This window comes from Salmo salar, chromosome 01, assembly GCF_965601325.2.
Source record: "Salmo salar chromosome 01, fSalSal1, whole genome shotgun sequence".
In the NCBI taxonomy this organism is placed as follows: Eukaryota; Metazoa; Chordata; class Actinopteri; order Salmoniformes; family Salmonidae; genus Salmo; species Salmo salar.
Genome location: NC_138291.1, coordinates 182,924,443 through 182,941,438, shown reverse-complemented (window position 1 = coordinate 182,941,438; position 16,996 = coordinate 182,924,443). Strand labels below are relative to the sequence as shown.

At 46.5% G+C, this 16,996-nt stretch overlaps 1 protein-coding gene across 1 annotated transcript in view; it reads left to right on the top strand.

Moving 5' to 3' along the window:
* Window positions 1–555: 555 nt before the first annotated feature.
* The window catches only part of LOC106572437 (glutamate receptor ionotropic, NMDA 3A), a 46,208-nt gene continuing 29,767 nt past the window's right edge, over window positions 556–16,996 (top strand). Inside the window, exons 1-3 of the mRNA XM_082974975.1 lie at window positions 556–590; window positions 687–1,320; window positions 14,280–14,920. Coding sequence (XP_082831101.1) covers window positions 556–590; window positions 687–1,320; window positions 14,280–14,920 — 1,310 coding nt within the window. The remainder of the gene's footprint in view (window positions 591–686; window positions 1,321–14,279; window positions 14,921–16,996) is intronic.

Sequence of the window (16,996 nt, the reverse complement as noted above, 5' to 3'; positions counted from 1 at the left end):
GTTTTTATTAGTACAAGTGGCAAGAAGGGTCAACCCGCGGGCGCCTGCGTTAGTGGATGTTTTTAGCAGACATTTGGACAGTGTCTAGTGGATGAAATGAGGAAGAGAATACCGGATGTTTTTTTTCTTTCTCCAGATCAAATGGATGATAATGGAATTTTTTTTTTTTGAAGTTTTAACGTATTTTACTAACAGAAAATGAGAGGGAACCTCACAATAAATTATGAATAATACCCAAACTGTAACGATGTGTTGATCATTCCCAAATCTGCATTGTTTTTTCTTAATATGTTATTTTCCATTGACCTGCAAACCAAAACGGAAACTCCATCATGTTCTAATATAAATGCATTTTTTTATAATATTTTTTTAGGTGAAAAGCTGCAGGTTTGGCCAATATTTTTGTGTCTGTGCGTGAGATATGGCCGCGCTCGCTCCTGTTGGTGTCTGACCGAGATCATTACACGGTACCGGTGCTGCGCTGGGACATCAAGAGGGGCAGGGGAACGAGTGGAGATCCGTTTTTCGGTGTGGTCGGAGGTCCCTGTTTGCGTGATGACGGGGCTCAGGATTTGGGTTGCGTTTGGCCGGTTGGTGCTGCTCCCTTTGCTCGCACCATGCACCTTACTGTTGTGCGTTCCGATTCCAGTATGTCTCTCCCACCCGCAGCCTTGTCGAATCCTCAGGCGGATTGGGCACACGGTACGCGTGGGGGCCCTGCAACTGCAGCCGCGGCTCTTCAGTCACGTTTCCACATTCAGAGGCGGTAAAGAAGACCCTGTCCCCGTGGATGAATGGGATATACACGGCGGCACGAGGGAAGCAGTGGAGAGACAGTTTGAAAATATTACCAAAAGTGTCAATGAACACGATTTACGCAGCCTAGAGACTAAGGCGTCGGTAAACAGCCAACACAAGGACAGTGAGAGGGACAGGGACAGGGACAGGCGAGGTAAAAGTAGAAACATGTACAAACAGAACGAGAGAAGTGTGTTTATGCCGAGGGACTCTATCCTATTAGCCACGGAGACGTTGAATCGCATGGCCGGTCTGTTACCATATAATCTCTCACTGGAGGTGGTGATGGCTGTGGACGCGGGGCTCGGGGAATTACCCACGTTCTCCTCCTCTACCCCGGTCAGTGAAGACCCTATGTCGTTTCTGGAGAGTGTTTGTCATACTGTTATAGTCCATGGAGTTTCTGCTATGATGGCTTTTCCTCAGACCAGGGACGACCTGGTGAAGTTGGAATTCATCGCGTCAACGCTTCAGATTCCTGTCATCAGTGTTGTCCAAGACGTATTCAAACGGCAGAGTAAGGTAAGGCACATAATGTCTGTAGGCTTTAACACTGGTGTAGTATCAACATAATATTGTCTTTGCCGTGTGTGGTGTATGAACAGAGTGCTCAAGTTTAGAAAGTACAAGCATGGACAGTTGTAGAAGGAACGGTGTGCGTTTGTTAATTCAGCACCACGGACAGCACTCCTCATGCTGCTTTTGGGATTTCAACTTGACGAGTAAATGTTTATTTTTTGTATTAACTTGTCCTGTGTAACGTGGGCAGCTAAATTCACACTCCATAAACAATCTATCCCACATGTATAACATCTGCCCACGTTTTACACACACACACACACACACACACACACACACACACACACACACACACACACACACACACACACACACACACACACCTTTTTATTTTTTGCCCTAGCACAACACAGCTGTTAAGTAATCAAAGCTTGAAGATGAATTGGTTATTTGAATTAGCTGTGTAGTGCTACATCATGGCAGCATAGTGGTTAGAGCTACACCCCCAGGGATCTCTCTCTATCAGTCTGAACCCCAGCATCATGGCAGCATAGTGGTTAGATCTACACCCCCAGGGATCTCTCTCTATCAGTCTGTACCCGAGCATCATGGCAGCATAGTGGTTAGATCTACACCCCCAGGGATCTCTCTCTATCAGTCTGAACCCCAGCATCATGGCAGCATAGTGGTTAGATCTACACCCCCAGGGATCTCTCTATCAGTCTGTACCCCAGCATCATGGCAGCATAGTGGTTAGATCTACCCCCCCAGGGATCTCTCTCTATCAGTCTGAACCCCAGCATCATGGCAGCATAGTGGTTAGATCTACACCCCCAGGGATCTCTCTCTATCAGTCTGAACCCCAGCATCATGGCAGCATAGTGGTTAGATCTACACCCCCAGGGATCTCTCTATCAGTCTGTACCCCAGCATCATGGCAGCATAGTGGTTAGATCTACACCCCCAGGGATCTCTCTCTATCAGTCTGAACCCCAGCATCATGGCAGCATAGTGGTTAGATCTACACCCCCAGGGATCTCTCTCTATCAGTCTGAACCCCAGCATCATGGCAGCATAGTGGTTAGATCTACACCCCCAGGGATCTCTCTCTATCAGTCTGAACCCCAGCATCATGGCAGCATAGTGGTTAGATCTACACCCCCAGGGATCTCTCTATCAGTCTGTACCCCAGCATCATGACAGCATAGTGGTTAGATCTACCCCCCCAGGGATCTCTCTATCAGTCTGTACCCCAGCATCATGGCAGCATAGTGGTTAGATCTACACCCCCAGGGATCTCTCTATCAGTCTGTACCCCAGCATCATGGCAGCATAGTGGTTAGATCTACCCCCCCAGGGATCTCTCTCTATCAGTCTGAACCCCAGCATCATGGCAGCATAGTGGTTAGATCTACACCCCCAGGGATCTCTCTCTATCAGTCTGTACCCCAGCATCATGGCAACATAGTGGTTAGATCTACACCCCCTGGGATCTCTCTCCCACTGCCTGCTCATGATGCTGGGGTAGAGACTAACAGAGAGAGGTCCCCGGGGGCATTTTAATAGCTACTTACTGCCACCTGCTATGTTACAGCAGCACAGCAAAACGCTACTCGCTAATTATGCATTTTAATAGCTTTTTACTGCATGTCAATGAACACTGAATAACAACTAGAACAGTGGTCTATTGTTTTATGTGTCCCAAATTGCACCCTATTCCCTACGTAGTGAACTACTGACCAGGGCCCATAGCTACATAGTGAACTACTGACCAGGGCCCATAGCTACATAGTGGACTACTGACCAGGGCCCATAGCTACATAGTGGACTTCTGACCTGGGCCCATAACTACATAGTGAACTACTGACCTGGGCCCATAGCTACATAGTGAACTACTGACCTGGGCCCATAGCTACATAGTGAACTACTGACCTGGGCCCATAGCTACATAGTGAACTACTGACCAGGGCCCGTAGCTACATAGTGAACTACTGACCAGGGCCCATAGCTACGTAGTGAACTACTGACCAGGGCCCGTAGCTACATAGTGAACTACTGACCAGGGCCCGTAGCTACATAGTGAACTACTGACCAGGGCCCGTAGCTACATAGTGAACTACTGACCAGTGCCCTTAGCGACATAGTGAACTACTGACCAGGGCCCATAGCTACATAGTGAACTACTGACCTGGGCCCATAGCTACGTAGTGAACTACTGACCTGGGCCCATAGCTACGTAGTGAACTACTGACCTGGGCCCATAGCTACGTAGTGAACTACTGAACAGGGCCCGTAGCTACGTAGTGAACTACTGAACAGGGCCCGTAGCTACATAGTGAACTACTGACCATGGCCCATAGCTACATAGTGAACTACTGACCAGGGCCCATAGCTACATAGTGAACTACTGACCAGGGCCCATAGCTACATAGTGAACTACTGACCAGGGCCCATAGCTACATAGTGAACTATGGGCCCATAGCTACATAGTGAATCTCTTTTCATCAGGGCTACGGACCCTGGTCAGTAGTTCACTAGATGTGGAATATATGTGTGTGTGTGTGTTTGAGTGGAGCAGAGGACAGCAGTGATTAGCAATGTAAGACCAATATACTCTGTCAATCTGCATCACAGTCCTATATGTCAGGTTTATCTATGTCAGGTTTATCAAAGTCAGGTTTATCAAAGTCAGGTTTATCTCACTCAGATTTATCTACAGAATAATTCAATCATTTGGACACAGCTACTCTTTCATTGGTTTTTCTTTGTTTTACTATTTTCTACATTGTAGAATAATAGTGAAGACATCGGAACTATAAGATAACACATATGGAATCATGTAGTAATCCCAAAAGTGTTAAAAATATATGTTATATTTGAGACTCTTCAAAGTAGTCACCCTTTGCCTTGATGACAGCTTTGCACACTCATGGCATTCTCTCAACCAGTTTCACCTGGAATGCAGTCTTGAAGGAGTTCCCAAATATGCTGAGCACTTGTTTGCTGCTTTTCCTTTACTCTGCGGTCCAACTCATCCCAAGCCATCTCAATTGGGTTGAGGCCAGGTCATGTGATGCAGCCCTCCATCACTCTCCTTCTTGGTCAAATAGCCCTTACACAGCCTGGAGGTGTGTTTTGGGTCATTGTCCTGTTGAAAAACAAATGATTGCACCACTAAGCACAAACCAGATGGGATGGTGTATCGATGCAGAATGCTGTGGTAGCCATGCTGGTTAAGTGTGCCTTGAATTCTAAATAAATCACTGACAGTGTCACCAGCAAAGCATTCACAAAACATCACACCTCCTCCATGTTTCACGGTGGAACCACACATGCGGAGATCATCTGTTCACCTACTCTGTCTCACAAAGACACAGCGGTTGGAACCAAAAATCCAAATTTGGACTCATCAGACCAAAGGATAGATTTCCACCGGTCTAATGTCCATTGCTCGTGTTTCTTGGCCCAAGCAAGTCTCTTCTTATTGGTGTCCTTTGGTAGTGGTATCTTTGCAGCAATTCAACCATGAAGGCCTGATTCACACAGTCTCCTCTGAACAGTTGATGTTGAGATGTGTCTGTTACTTGAACTCTGTGAAGCATTTATTTCGGCTGCAATTTCTGAGGCTGGTAACTCTAATGAATTTATCCTCTGCAGCAGAGGTAACTCTGGGTCTTCCTTTCCTGTGGTGGTCCTCATGAGAGCCAGTTTCATCACAGCAATTGATGGTTTTTGCAACTGCCCTTTAATAAACTTTAAAAGTTCTTGAAATTCTCCGTATTGACTGACCTTCGTGTCATAAAGTAATGATGGACTGTTATTTCTCTTTACTTATTTAAGCTGTTCCATAATATGGACTTGGTCTTTTACCAAATATGGCTATCTTCTGTATACCACCCCTACCTTGTCACAACACAACTGATTGGCTCAAATGCATTAAGGAGGATAGAAATTCCAAAAATTAACTTTTAACAAGACACACCTGTTAATTGAAATGCATTCCAGGTGACTACCTCATGAAGCTGGTTAAGAGAATGCCAAGACTGTGCAAAGCTGTTATCAAGGCAAAGAGTGGCTACTTTGAAGAGTCATAATTTTGATGTGTTCACTATTATTCTGGGTTGTAGAAAATAGTAAAAAATAAATAAAAAACCTGTAATGATTAGGTGTGTCCAAACTTTTGACTTGTATGGTAAGTAAAGTAATTAATGTCCTAACATGGTTCACACCATAGGGTGTGAGACAGCTTCATGTATAAGTACACCCTCTGGATAGGACACTAGTTTGTCTCTGGGTTTTACCCCCAATCCAGCTAATTAATTCTGAGTGCCAAATGGAAAAGCACTTGTATAGTCTTTGGTATGACTTGACCTGGGTCAAAGACTGGTCATACCCACACTCTCAGGGCGGACACTAACCCCATGGATACTGTGTTGGTCTTATTGCACTTCGAACTGACAAGACTGTATTACTCACCTCAGGGCTAATATTCTGGTGACTGACTGTATTACTCACCTCAGGGCTAATATTCTGGTGACTGACTGTATTACTCACCTCAGGGCTAATATTCTGGTGACTGACTGTATTACTCACCTCAGGGCTAATATTCTGGTGACTGACTGTATTACTCACCTCAGGGCTAATATTCTGGTGACTGACTGTTTTACTCACCTCATGGCTAATATTCTGGTGACTGACTGTATTACTCACCTCAGGGCTAATATTCTGGTGACTGACTGTATTACTCACCTCAGGGCTAATATTCTGGTGACTGACTGTATTACTCACCTCAGGGCTAATATTCTGGTGACTGACTGTATTACTCACCTCAGGGCTAATATTCTGGTGACTGACTGTATTACTCACCTCAGGGCTAATATTCTGGTGACTGACTGTATTACTCACCTCAGGGCTAATATTCTGGTAACTGACTGTATCTGTCAGACTGTATTACTCACCTCAGGGTTAATATTCTGGTGACTGACTGTATTACTCACCGCATGACCCAGTTCTGATTACCAAGAGCTGTTCTCTTGGATCTCTGGAGAGACCATCAGCTCTTCTCTGGAGAGACCACCAGCTCTTCTCTGGAGAGACCACCAGCTCTTCTCTGGAGAGACCACCAGCTCTTCTCTGGAGAGACCACCAGCTCTTCTCTGGAGAGACCACCAGCTCTTCTCTGGAGAGACCACCAGCTCTTCTCTGGAGAGACCAGACCACCTCACTCTGATCATCATCAAGCCTCTCTGGAGCAGACCTGGGTTCAAATACTATTAGACATTTTTCAAATATACTATGAGTGTTTGCTTGAGTCTAGCCAGAGTGCCAAATGAGCAAGGTTTGCAGTTTTGTGATTATTCTATTGGTTTCATTGCGCCAGGCAAGCTCAATCAAGCCTAGATAAAGTAGCAGCCTCCACTCTTCTGGGAAGGCTTTCCACTAGATGTTGGAACATTTCTGTGGGGACTTGCTTCCATTCAGCCACAAGAGCATTAGTGAGGTCGGGCACTGATGTTGGGTGATTAGGCCTGGCTCAATATCGGCGTTCCAATTCATCCCAAAGAGTGTCGATGGGGTTGAGGTCAGGGCTCGGTGCAGGCCAGTGAAGTTCTTCCACATCGATCTCAACAAATCATTTCTGTATGGACCTTGCTTTGTGAATCCGGGCATTGTCATGCTGAAACAGGAAATGGCCTTTCCCAAACTGATCCCACAAAATCATTCCCACAGAATCATCTAGAATGTCATTGTATGCTGTAGCGTTAAAATTTCCATTCACTGGAACTAAGGGGCCTAGACCCAAACATGAATAACAAGCCCCAGACCATTATTCCTCCCCCACCAAAGCTTTACAGTTGGCACTATTCATTCGGGCAGGTAGCGTTCTCCTGGCGTCCGTCAAAATCAGATTTGTCCATCGGACTGCCAGATGGTGAAGCGTGATTCATCACTCCAGAGAACGCGTTTCCACTGTTCCAGAGTCCAATGGCGGCGAGCTTTACACCACTCCAGCCAACGCTTGGCATTGCGCATGGTGATCTAAGACTTGTGTGCAGCTGCTCGGCCAGGGCCACCCATTCCATGAAGCTCACGACGAACAGTTCTTGTGGTGATGTTGCTTCCAGAGGCAGTTTGGAACTCGGTAGTGAGTGTTGTAACTGAGGACAGATGATTTTTACGCGCTACAGAACTCGGAAGGCCCATTCTGTGAGCTTGTGTGGCCTAGCACTTCGCAGCTGAGCCGTTTCCACTTCGGGGATGTCCACATACTTTTGTATAAATAGTGTATCTCAGGATAGGAAATGTCCATGTGTGATATTCAGAGTAATCCCAATATCATATTCACTGAGTGTACAAAACATTACGAACACCTGCTCTTTCCATGACGTAGACTGACCAGGTGAAATCTATGATCCCTTATTGATGTCCACTTGTCAAAACCACTTCAACCAGTATAGATGAAGGGGAGGACACCGGTTAAATAAGGATTTTTAAGCCTTGAAACAATTGAGACATGGATTGTGTATGTGTGCCATTCAAAGAGTGAATGGGCAAGACAAAATATTTAAGTGTCTTTTGAACGGGGTATGGTAGTAGGTGCCAGGCGCAACTGTTTGTGTCAAGAACTGCAACACTGCTGGGTTTTTCACGCTCAACAGTTTCCAGTGTGTATCAAGAATGATCCACCACCCAAAGGACATCCAGCCAACTTGACAACTGTGCGAAGCATTGGAGTCAACATGGGCCAGCATCCCTGTGGAACGCTTTCAATACTTTGTAGAGTCCATGTCTTGACGAACTGAGCCTGTTCTTAGGAAGGTGTTCTTAATGTGTTGTGCTCTCAGTGTATGTCTAAAAGACACATCTGGATAGAGAATGTCAGGATATGGTGCATAGCCCCAAAACTCTAAATATGTATTGGACATGGTCAAAAACATGTAAAGATGTCCCCTGATATGGACCCTTTTCGCCCAGTGGAGGGACAGACCAGACCAGCTAGGGGATGAGGGTCATTCACTGTTTTTCTATGCATCTTCTATTTACCAGCTAGGATTAGGGTCTTAAAACGAGGCCCCCCCGATCATCAAACCAATCACTGAACTAAAACACAGCAGCAACCTGGATGTCAAACCAATCTCTAATAAACTTCTTGGTAAATAACTAGAGTTGATGTCCGCAGCCCTGTTGAAATCGAATTAAACACAAAAAAATCCCATCAAAATCTCTGTTTAAGCTATAGATATCTAACCCGAACCTTAACCCCTAACCCCTAACCCCTAACCCATTTTTGTTATTACATGGGCTGCGTCTCAATCCACTTCATCCGCCGATGTCGCACTTCTGCATCTGAGGTGAAAGGTGACAGAGTAGAACCCTCACCCAATGTCCTCTTCACTGTTATATGCAAGAATATCTAGCCTGAGTGCCAGTCTGGTTGTGCTATCATGCTAACTCCTTGTCACTAATTGACATGCCAATAACATCAACAGATTTGGCAAGAGCACAAACAGATCTGGACCCAAGCTAAGGAATATCCCCTTTCTGGAGACACTGGAGGAATTGTTACTTGGACATAGGGGTTTTGGGGAAAGGTCTGAGATAGGTCAGAGCTAAAGTTAGTTTTATAATGGGGTTTTAGCACCAGGGCTGGGGATGGAGGCTAAGGAAATAGAGTTTAGTTGGAGACGGAATCTGCAGCTGGCAGTATACAGAGGCAATCCATCTATTTGCTTTTAGAATGTTTATTGCTGACAGGTTCTGGAACCATCTCCTTTGTCAGATCATTTATTGAGTTTGTTTATTGCTGACAGGTTCTGGAACCATCTCCTTTGTCAGATCATTTATTGAGTTTGTTTATTGCTGACAGGTTCTGGAACCATCTCCTTTGTTAGATCATTTATTGAGTTTGTTTATTGCTGACAGGTTCTGGAACCATCTCTTTTGTCAGATAATTTATTGCTTCTGCTAGTATTTCTGTCACACTCTACGGGACCCATTTAGGCTCGGTAGTAAATTATGCAGATGAATAAGGATTGTTGAATTTCCATGTTAATGGAGAAGGATTAAACCAATTGAGGCAATTAGACAAATCTTGATCATTTAGTGATTTTGCATTAGGCAGAATTTAGGATCAATTAGCCTAATATAAAACTTGCTGACCTCTGGAAGGAAACTAACCACAGCACTGATCTTTCGGCTCCTTTACAAACTACTGCCAAAGTCAGTGCTAGAAGTACACACATCAGAGGACTACAAGTACAGGCAGCAGAGGGCTACGAGTACAGGCATCAGAGGGCTACGAGTACAGGCATCAGAGGGCTACGAGTACAGGCATCAGAGGGCTACGAGTACAGGCATCAGAGGGCTACGAGTACAGGCAGCAGAGGACTACGAGTACCGGCATCAGAGGACTACGAGTACCGGCATCAGAGGACTACGAGTACAGGCATCAGAGGACTACGAGTACAGGCATCAGAGGACTACGAGTACAGGCATCAGAGGACTACGAGTACAGGCAGCAGAGGACTACGAGTACACGCAGCAGAGGACTACGAGTACCGCAGCAGAGGACTACGAGTACCGCAGCAGAGGACTACGAGTACCGTCAGCAGAGGACTACGAGTACCGTCAGCAGAGGACTACGAGTACCGTCAGCAGAGGACTACGAGTACCGTCAGCAGAGGACTACGAGTACAGGCAGCAGAGGACTACGAGTACAGGCAGCAGAGGACTACGAGTACAGGCAGCAGAGGACTACGAGTACAGGCAGCAGAGGACTACGAGTACAGGCAGCAGAGGACTACGAGTACAGGCAGCAGAGGACTACAAACATCAGTCTCTGTATTATTCTTTATTTATTTGGACAGGGACAATGTACAACAGGAACATACAGTACCAGTCAAAAGTTTGGACACACCTACTCATTCAAGTGTTTTTCCTTATTTGTTCTATTTTCTACATTGTAGAATACTAGTGAAGACGTCAAAACTATGAATTAACACACATGGAATCACTGGCACGGGGTATACTGGACCGTGGAGGCGCACTGGAGGGAGAGTGTGTAGTAACCAAAAAAATTGTTATACAAATCAAAATACATTTGATATTTGAAATTCTTTAAAGTAGCCACCCTTTGCTTTGATTACAGCCTTGCACACTCTTGGCATTCTCTCAGCCAGCTTCATGAGGTAGTCACCTGGAATGCATCTCAATTAACAGGTGTGCCTTGTTAACATGTATTAACATGTAACCAAACTTTTGACTGGTACTGTAAGTCTCAGTAAACAGAGAAATTATGCATTGCACGAGATTTAGCAAAGTGAGAGAGAGTGAGAGAGAGAGAGACAGAAAAGAGGGAGAGAATGAATAAGGGAGATGGAGGAAGAGAGGATAGCAGCAGTAGCAGTATGATGACTCACACATCTACTGTGATAATTACATGATTTAAATTTACATTTACATCATTTCAATGAATACAAAAGGTTTCAGTTCAAGTCCAGCTACTTATCTGGAGCCATAAAATATCAGTAAAAAACAGCGTTAGTGATAACTAGGACTGGACAATATTTTTTTTGTGTGTAGAACGAACAGTTGACTGAAGACAGGGTGTGTCACGCCCTGACCTAAGAGAGCAGTTTTTTCTCTGTTTAGTGAGGTCAGGGTGTGATAGGGGTGGGCATTCTATGTTTTTGTTTCTATGTTTTGGCCGGGTATGGTTTCCAATCAGAGGCAGCTGTCTATCGTTGTCTCTGATTGGAAGCCATACTTAGGCAGCCTGAGCACTCAACACGCTGCGCCTTGGTCCCCTCTATACGACGCCCGTTACAGAACTACCCACCACGATTGGATCAAGTGGCATGCTCGGGCAGAGATGGATACCTGGTCGATGGAGGAGTGGATTGAAAGGAGAAACTGGACTTGGGGCCAGGTTTTGGACAGGTATCGTAGCCTACCGGGGGAAGAATGAGAGGCAGCCCCCCAAAAAATTTGGGGTGGGGGCACACGGGTAGTTTGGCTGGGCCAGGGGTGAGGCCTGAGCCAACTCCCCGTGCTTATCGTGGGGAGCAAGTGTCTGTTCCTCACACTCTCCCTCCAGTGCGCCTCCACGGTCCAGTATACCCCGTGCCAGTTCTGCGCACCCGGTCCTCAGTGCGTCTCTCCAGTCCGGTGAGACCTGTTCCAGCTCCACGAGAAAAGCCTCCAGTGATAATCTATGATCCAAAGCCTGTAGAGATGATCCATAGCACAAAGCCTCCAGTGATGATCCATGGCACAAAGCCTCCAGTGATGATCCATGGCACAAAGCCTCCAGTGATGATCCATGGCAGGAAGCCTGTAGGGATGATCCATGGCACGAAGCCTCCAGTGATGATCCATGGCGCGGAACCTGTATTGATGATCCATGGCATGGAGCCTGCAGCAACGGTCCCTAGTCCGGAACCTACAACGACGCTCTCCAGTCCGGAGCCTCCAGCGACGCTCCCTAGTCCGGAGCCTCCAGCGACGCTCCCCAGTCCGGAGCCTCCAGCGACGATCCCCAGTCCGGAGCCTCCAGCGACGATCCCCAGTCCGGAGCCTCCAGCGACGGTCCGCAGCCCCGAGTCTTCAGCGACGGTCCGCAGCCCCGGGTCTTCAGCGACGGTCCGCAGCCCCGGGTCTTCAGCGACGGTCCGCAGCCCAGGGTCTTCAGCGACGGTCCGCAGCCCAGGGTCTTCAGCGGCGGTCCGCAGCCCAGGGTCTTCAGCGGCGGTCCGCAGCCCCGAGCCTCCAGTGGCGGTCCGCAGCCCCGAGCCTCCAGCGACGGTCCGCAGCCCAGGGTCTTCAGCGGCGGTCCGCAGCCCCGAGCCTCCAGCGGCGGTCCGCAGCCCCGAGCCTCCAGCGACGGTCCGCAGCCCAGGGTCTTCAGAGGCGGTCCGCAGCCCAGGGTCTTCAGCGGTGGTCCGCAGCCCTGAGCCTCCAGCGGCGGTCCGCAGCCCCGAGCCTCCAGCGACGGTCCGCAGCCCAGGGTCTTCAGCGGCGGTCCGCAGCCCCGAGCCTCCAGCGGCGGTCCGCAGCCCCGAGCCTCCAGCGACGGTCCGCAGCCCAGAGTCTTCAGCGGCGGTTGGCGGTTCAAAGCCTCCGGCGATGATCCACGATCTGGTTCCTCCGGACACACAGAAGCGGGGGGGATCAGTGGGCGGTGGGGGTGCTACGCCCTGAACCAGAGCTGCCGCCAAGTACAGCTGCCCACCCGGACCCTCCCCTATAGGTTCAGGTTTGCGGCTGGGAGTCCACACCTTTGGGGGGGGGTACTGTCATGCCCTGACCTAAGAGAGCTGTTTTTTCTCTGTTTAGTGAGGTCAGGGTGTGATAGGGGTGGGAATTCTATGTTTGTGTTTCTATGTTTTGGCCGGGTATGGTTTCCAATCAGAGGCAGCTGTCTATCGTTGTCTCTGATTGGAGGCCATACTTAGGCAGCTTTTTCCCACCTGGTTTTCGTGGGTAGTTTTCTGTTTCGTTTGTGTAACCTGACAGAACTGTTGGCTGTCGTTTTTGTTTATTTGTCTAAGTGTTCGATTTCATTAAAATACAACATGAGCACTCAACACGCTGCGCCGTGGTCCCCTCTATACGATGCCCGTTACAGGGTGGTCCGGCATTTGTGGAGTTGAGTTTGTTTCTGCGGTTACATGTACTCTTAAACAACGTGATGAAACTTTGTTGCTCCTTGCTGAAACAAAATGGTGTTGTAGCAAACAAGTCTTCGGTTGCCTAGTCAATGCCCTCCCTCCCTGTAGCAGCAGAACACATAGAAATAGAATGAATAGAACAGGCTGGGAACCTCTAACTCTGGTAATATTATATGTTTTATTTATTTCACCTTTTATTTAAACCAGGTAGGCCAGTTGAGAACAAGTTCTCATTTACAGCTGCGACCTGGCCACGATGAAGCAAAGCAGTGCGACACAAACAACAGCACAGAGTTACACATGGAATAAACAAACATACAGTCAATAATTCATAGAAAAGTCTATATACAGTGTGTGCAAATGAGGTAAGATTAGGGAGGTAAGGCAATAAATAGGCCGTAGTGGTGAAGTAATTACAATTTAGCAATTAAACACTGGAGTGATAGATGTGCAGAAGATGAATGTGCAAGTAGAGATACTGGGGTGCAAAGGAGAAGAAAAAAAATGTAATAAAAGTAATTAATAACAGTATTGGGATGAGGTAGTTGGATGGGCTATTTACAGATGGGCTATGTACAGGTGCAATGATCTGTAAGCTTTGACTTAAATATAATGAATAGAACAGGCTTGGAACCTCTAACCCTGGTAATATGACTGGTAAATAGACCAGGCTGGGAACCTCTAAACCTGGTAATATGACTGGTAAATAGACCAGGCTGGGAACCTCTAACCCTGGTAATATGACTGGTAAATAGAGCAGGCTGGGAACCTCTAACCCTGGTAATATGACTGGTAAACTCTCAGGTACACTGGCAATGGCTGCCTGGTATTGTGATGTAATAATTTCCATGGTAATTTATCATGTTCAATCAAATGATGTTAACTGATGTGGCTCATGTGATGGCCGCCAGTCCACTTCCTGCTTTGCTCTTTGTAGTGGCCACCAGTCCACCCATTATGCCATCATTGACTTGAATGGGGACTCCTGTTCTATTGATTCCATTTCTATGGCAGCACATGTAGTCAGGAGTGGAGGAGAGTTGAGAGAATGCAAAGATTGTGCAAAGCTGTCATCAAGGCAAAGGGTGGCTACTTTGAAGAATCTCCCATTTAACATATGTTTTGATTTTTTTTAAAGACTTTTTGGGTTACTATATGATTCCATATGTGTTATTTCATAGTTTCGATGTCTTCACTATTATTCTACAATGTAGAAAATAGTAAAAAAAAAAAATTTGACTGGTACTGTATCTCCCACTCTGACTCTTCTCCTCCATCTCTCCCTCCCTTCAGAACCCTCTTCATTTCCAGATGCCGATGCAGAACCCGGCCCTGCCCCAGGTGGAGCTGCTCTACTCCCTGCTGGTGATCAACAGCTGGTATGACGTCAGCCTCCTGCTCTGTCAGGAATGGAACGTCTCCAACTTCCTGGTTCGTCTCCGTAACAACACTAAGTTCCACCTGGGCTCTGTGGTCAACATCACCACCTACACTACCTCCTCTGGATCTCACCCCAACAGCTCTGTCGCCATGGCTGACTTATACACCTCTCTGCAGGGATACCTGGAGTCCATCAAGGAGTCCACGTCCACGGTCGTAACATTCGGCTGCGACATCCGGGACATCAAGAGGATCTTTAATGTGGTGACCAAGCTGGGCCTGATGCTGCCAGAGTACCACTGGGTGTTGGGGGATACGCAGGACGTGGAGGAGCTGAGGACCGAGGGGCTGCCGGCGGGACTGCTGGCCCATGGCAGGATGGGGGCTCCCTCCCTGGATCATTACGTCCAGGATGGGCTGGAGCTGGTGGCCCGGGTGGTAGGGTCAGCTGCGTACCGCTCCCCTGAGCTAGCTCTCATCCCCTCCATCACCAACTGCATGGATACACAGAGCAGCCAGAGCAGAAACATGACCTCAGGGAAATATCTGTCCAGGTACAGTACTGATTCACTACTCCTATAAGCATCATTAAAGAAGAGTGTGGTGATTTAATCCTAGTGCATGGTTCAGGACAAAAGCTCTGTATTGGTCAATACATAACCTAGAGGACAAACTGTATGTCTCTTATAACACTCCACAACAACAACCTTGCCAAAACAGAGAGAGCTGAGATCCCCCTTATTTTCTCCTGTGAGATCTGGAGCACATCTGGCCCCATGATAGAGATATCTATAGTCTGCTATAATCTGGCCCCATGATAGAGATATCTATAGTCTGCTATAATCTGACCCCATGATAGAGATATCTATAGTCTGACCCCATGATAGAGATATCTATAGTCTGACCCCATGATAGAGATATCTATAGTCTGACCCCATGATAGAGATATCTATAGTCTGACCCCATGATAGAGATATCTATAGTCTGACCCCATGATAGAGATATCTATAGTCTGACCCCATGATAGAGATATCTATAGTCTGACCCCCTGATAGAGATATCTATAGTCTGACCCCATGATAGAGATATCTATAATCTGACCCCATGATAGAGATATCTATAGTCTGCTCTAGTCTGCCCCCCCTGATAGAGATATCTATAATCTGACCCCATGATAGAGATATCTATAATCTGACCCCATGATAGAGATATCTATAGTCTGACCCCATGATAGAGATATCTATAGTCTGACCCCATGATAGAGATATCTTTAATCTGACCCCATGATAGAGATATCTATAGTCTGACCCCATGATAGAGATATCTATAGTCTGACCCCATGATAGAGATATCTATAGTCTGACCCCATGATAGAGATATCTATAGTCTGACCCCCTGATAGAGATATCTATAGTCTGACCCCATGATAGAGATATCTATAATCTGACCCCATGATAGAGATATCTATAGTCTGCTCTAGTCTGACCCCCCTGATAGAGATATCTATAATCTGACCCCATGATAGAGATATCTATAATCTGACCCCATGATAGAGATATCTATAATCTGACCCCATGATAGAGATATCTATAGTCTGACCCCATGATAGAGATATCTTTAATCTGACCCCATGATAGAGATATCTATAGTCTGACCCCATGATAGAGATATCTATAGTCTGACCCCATGATAGAGATATCTATAGTCTGACCCCCTGATAGAGATATCTATAGTCTGACCCCCTGATAGAGATATCTATAGTCTGACCCCCTGATAGAGATATCTATAGTCTGACCCCCTGATGGAGATATCTATAGTCTGCCCCCCTGATAGAGATATCTATAGTCTGCCCCCCTGATAGAGATATCTATAGTCTGACCCCCTGATAGAGATATCTATAGTCTGACCCCCTGATAGAGATATCTATAGTCTGACCCCCTGATAGAGATATCTATAGTCTGCTCTAGTCTGACCCCCTGATAGAGATATCTATAGTCTGACCCCATGATAGACATATCTATAGTCTGACCCCATGATAGACATATCTATAGTCTGACCCCATGATAGAGATATCTATAGTCTGACCCCATGATAGAGATATCTATAATCTGACCCCATGATAGAGATATCTATAGTCTGCTCTAGTCTGACCCCCCTGATAGAGATATCTATAATCTGACCCCATGATAGAGATATCTATAGTCTGACCCCCTGATAGAGATATCTATAGTCTGACCCCATGATAGAGATATCTATAATCTGACCCCATGATAGAGATATCTATAGTCTGCTCTAGTCTGCCCCCCCTGATAGAGATATCTATAATCTGACCCCATGATAGAGATATCTATAATCTGACCCCATGATAGAGATATCTATAGTCTGACCCCATGATAGAGATATCTATAGTCTGACCCCATGATAGAGATATCTTTAATCTGACCCCATGATAGAGATATCTATAGTCTGACCCCATGATAGAGATATCTATAGTCTGACCCCATGATAGAGATATCTATAGTCTGACCCCATGATAGAGATATCTATAGTCTGACCCCCTGATAGAGATATCTATAGTCTGACCCCATGATAGAGATATCTATAATCTGACCCCATGATAGAGATATCTA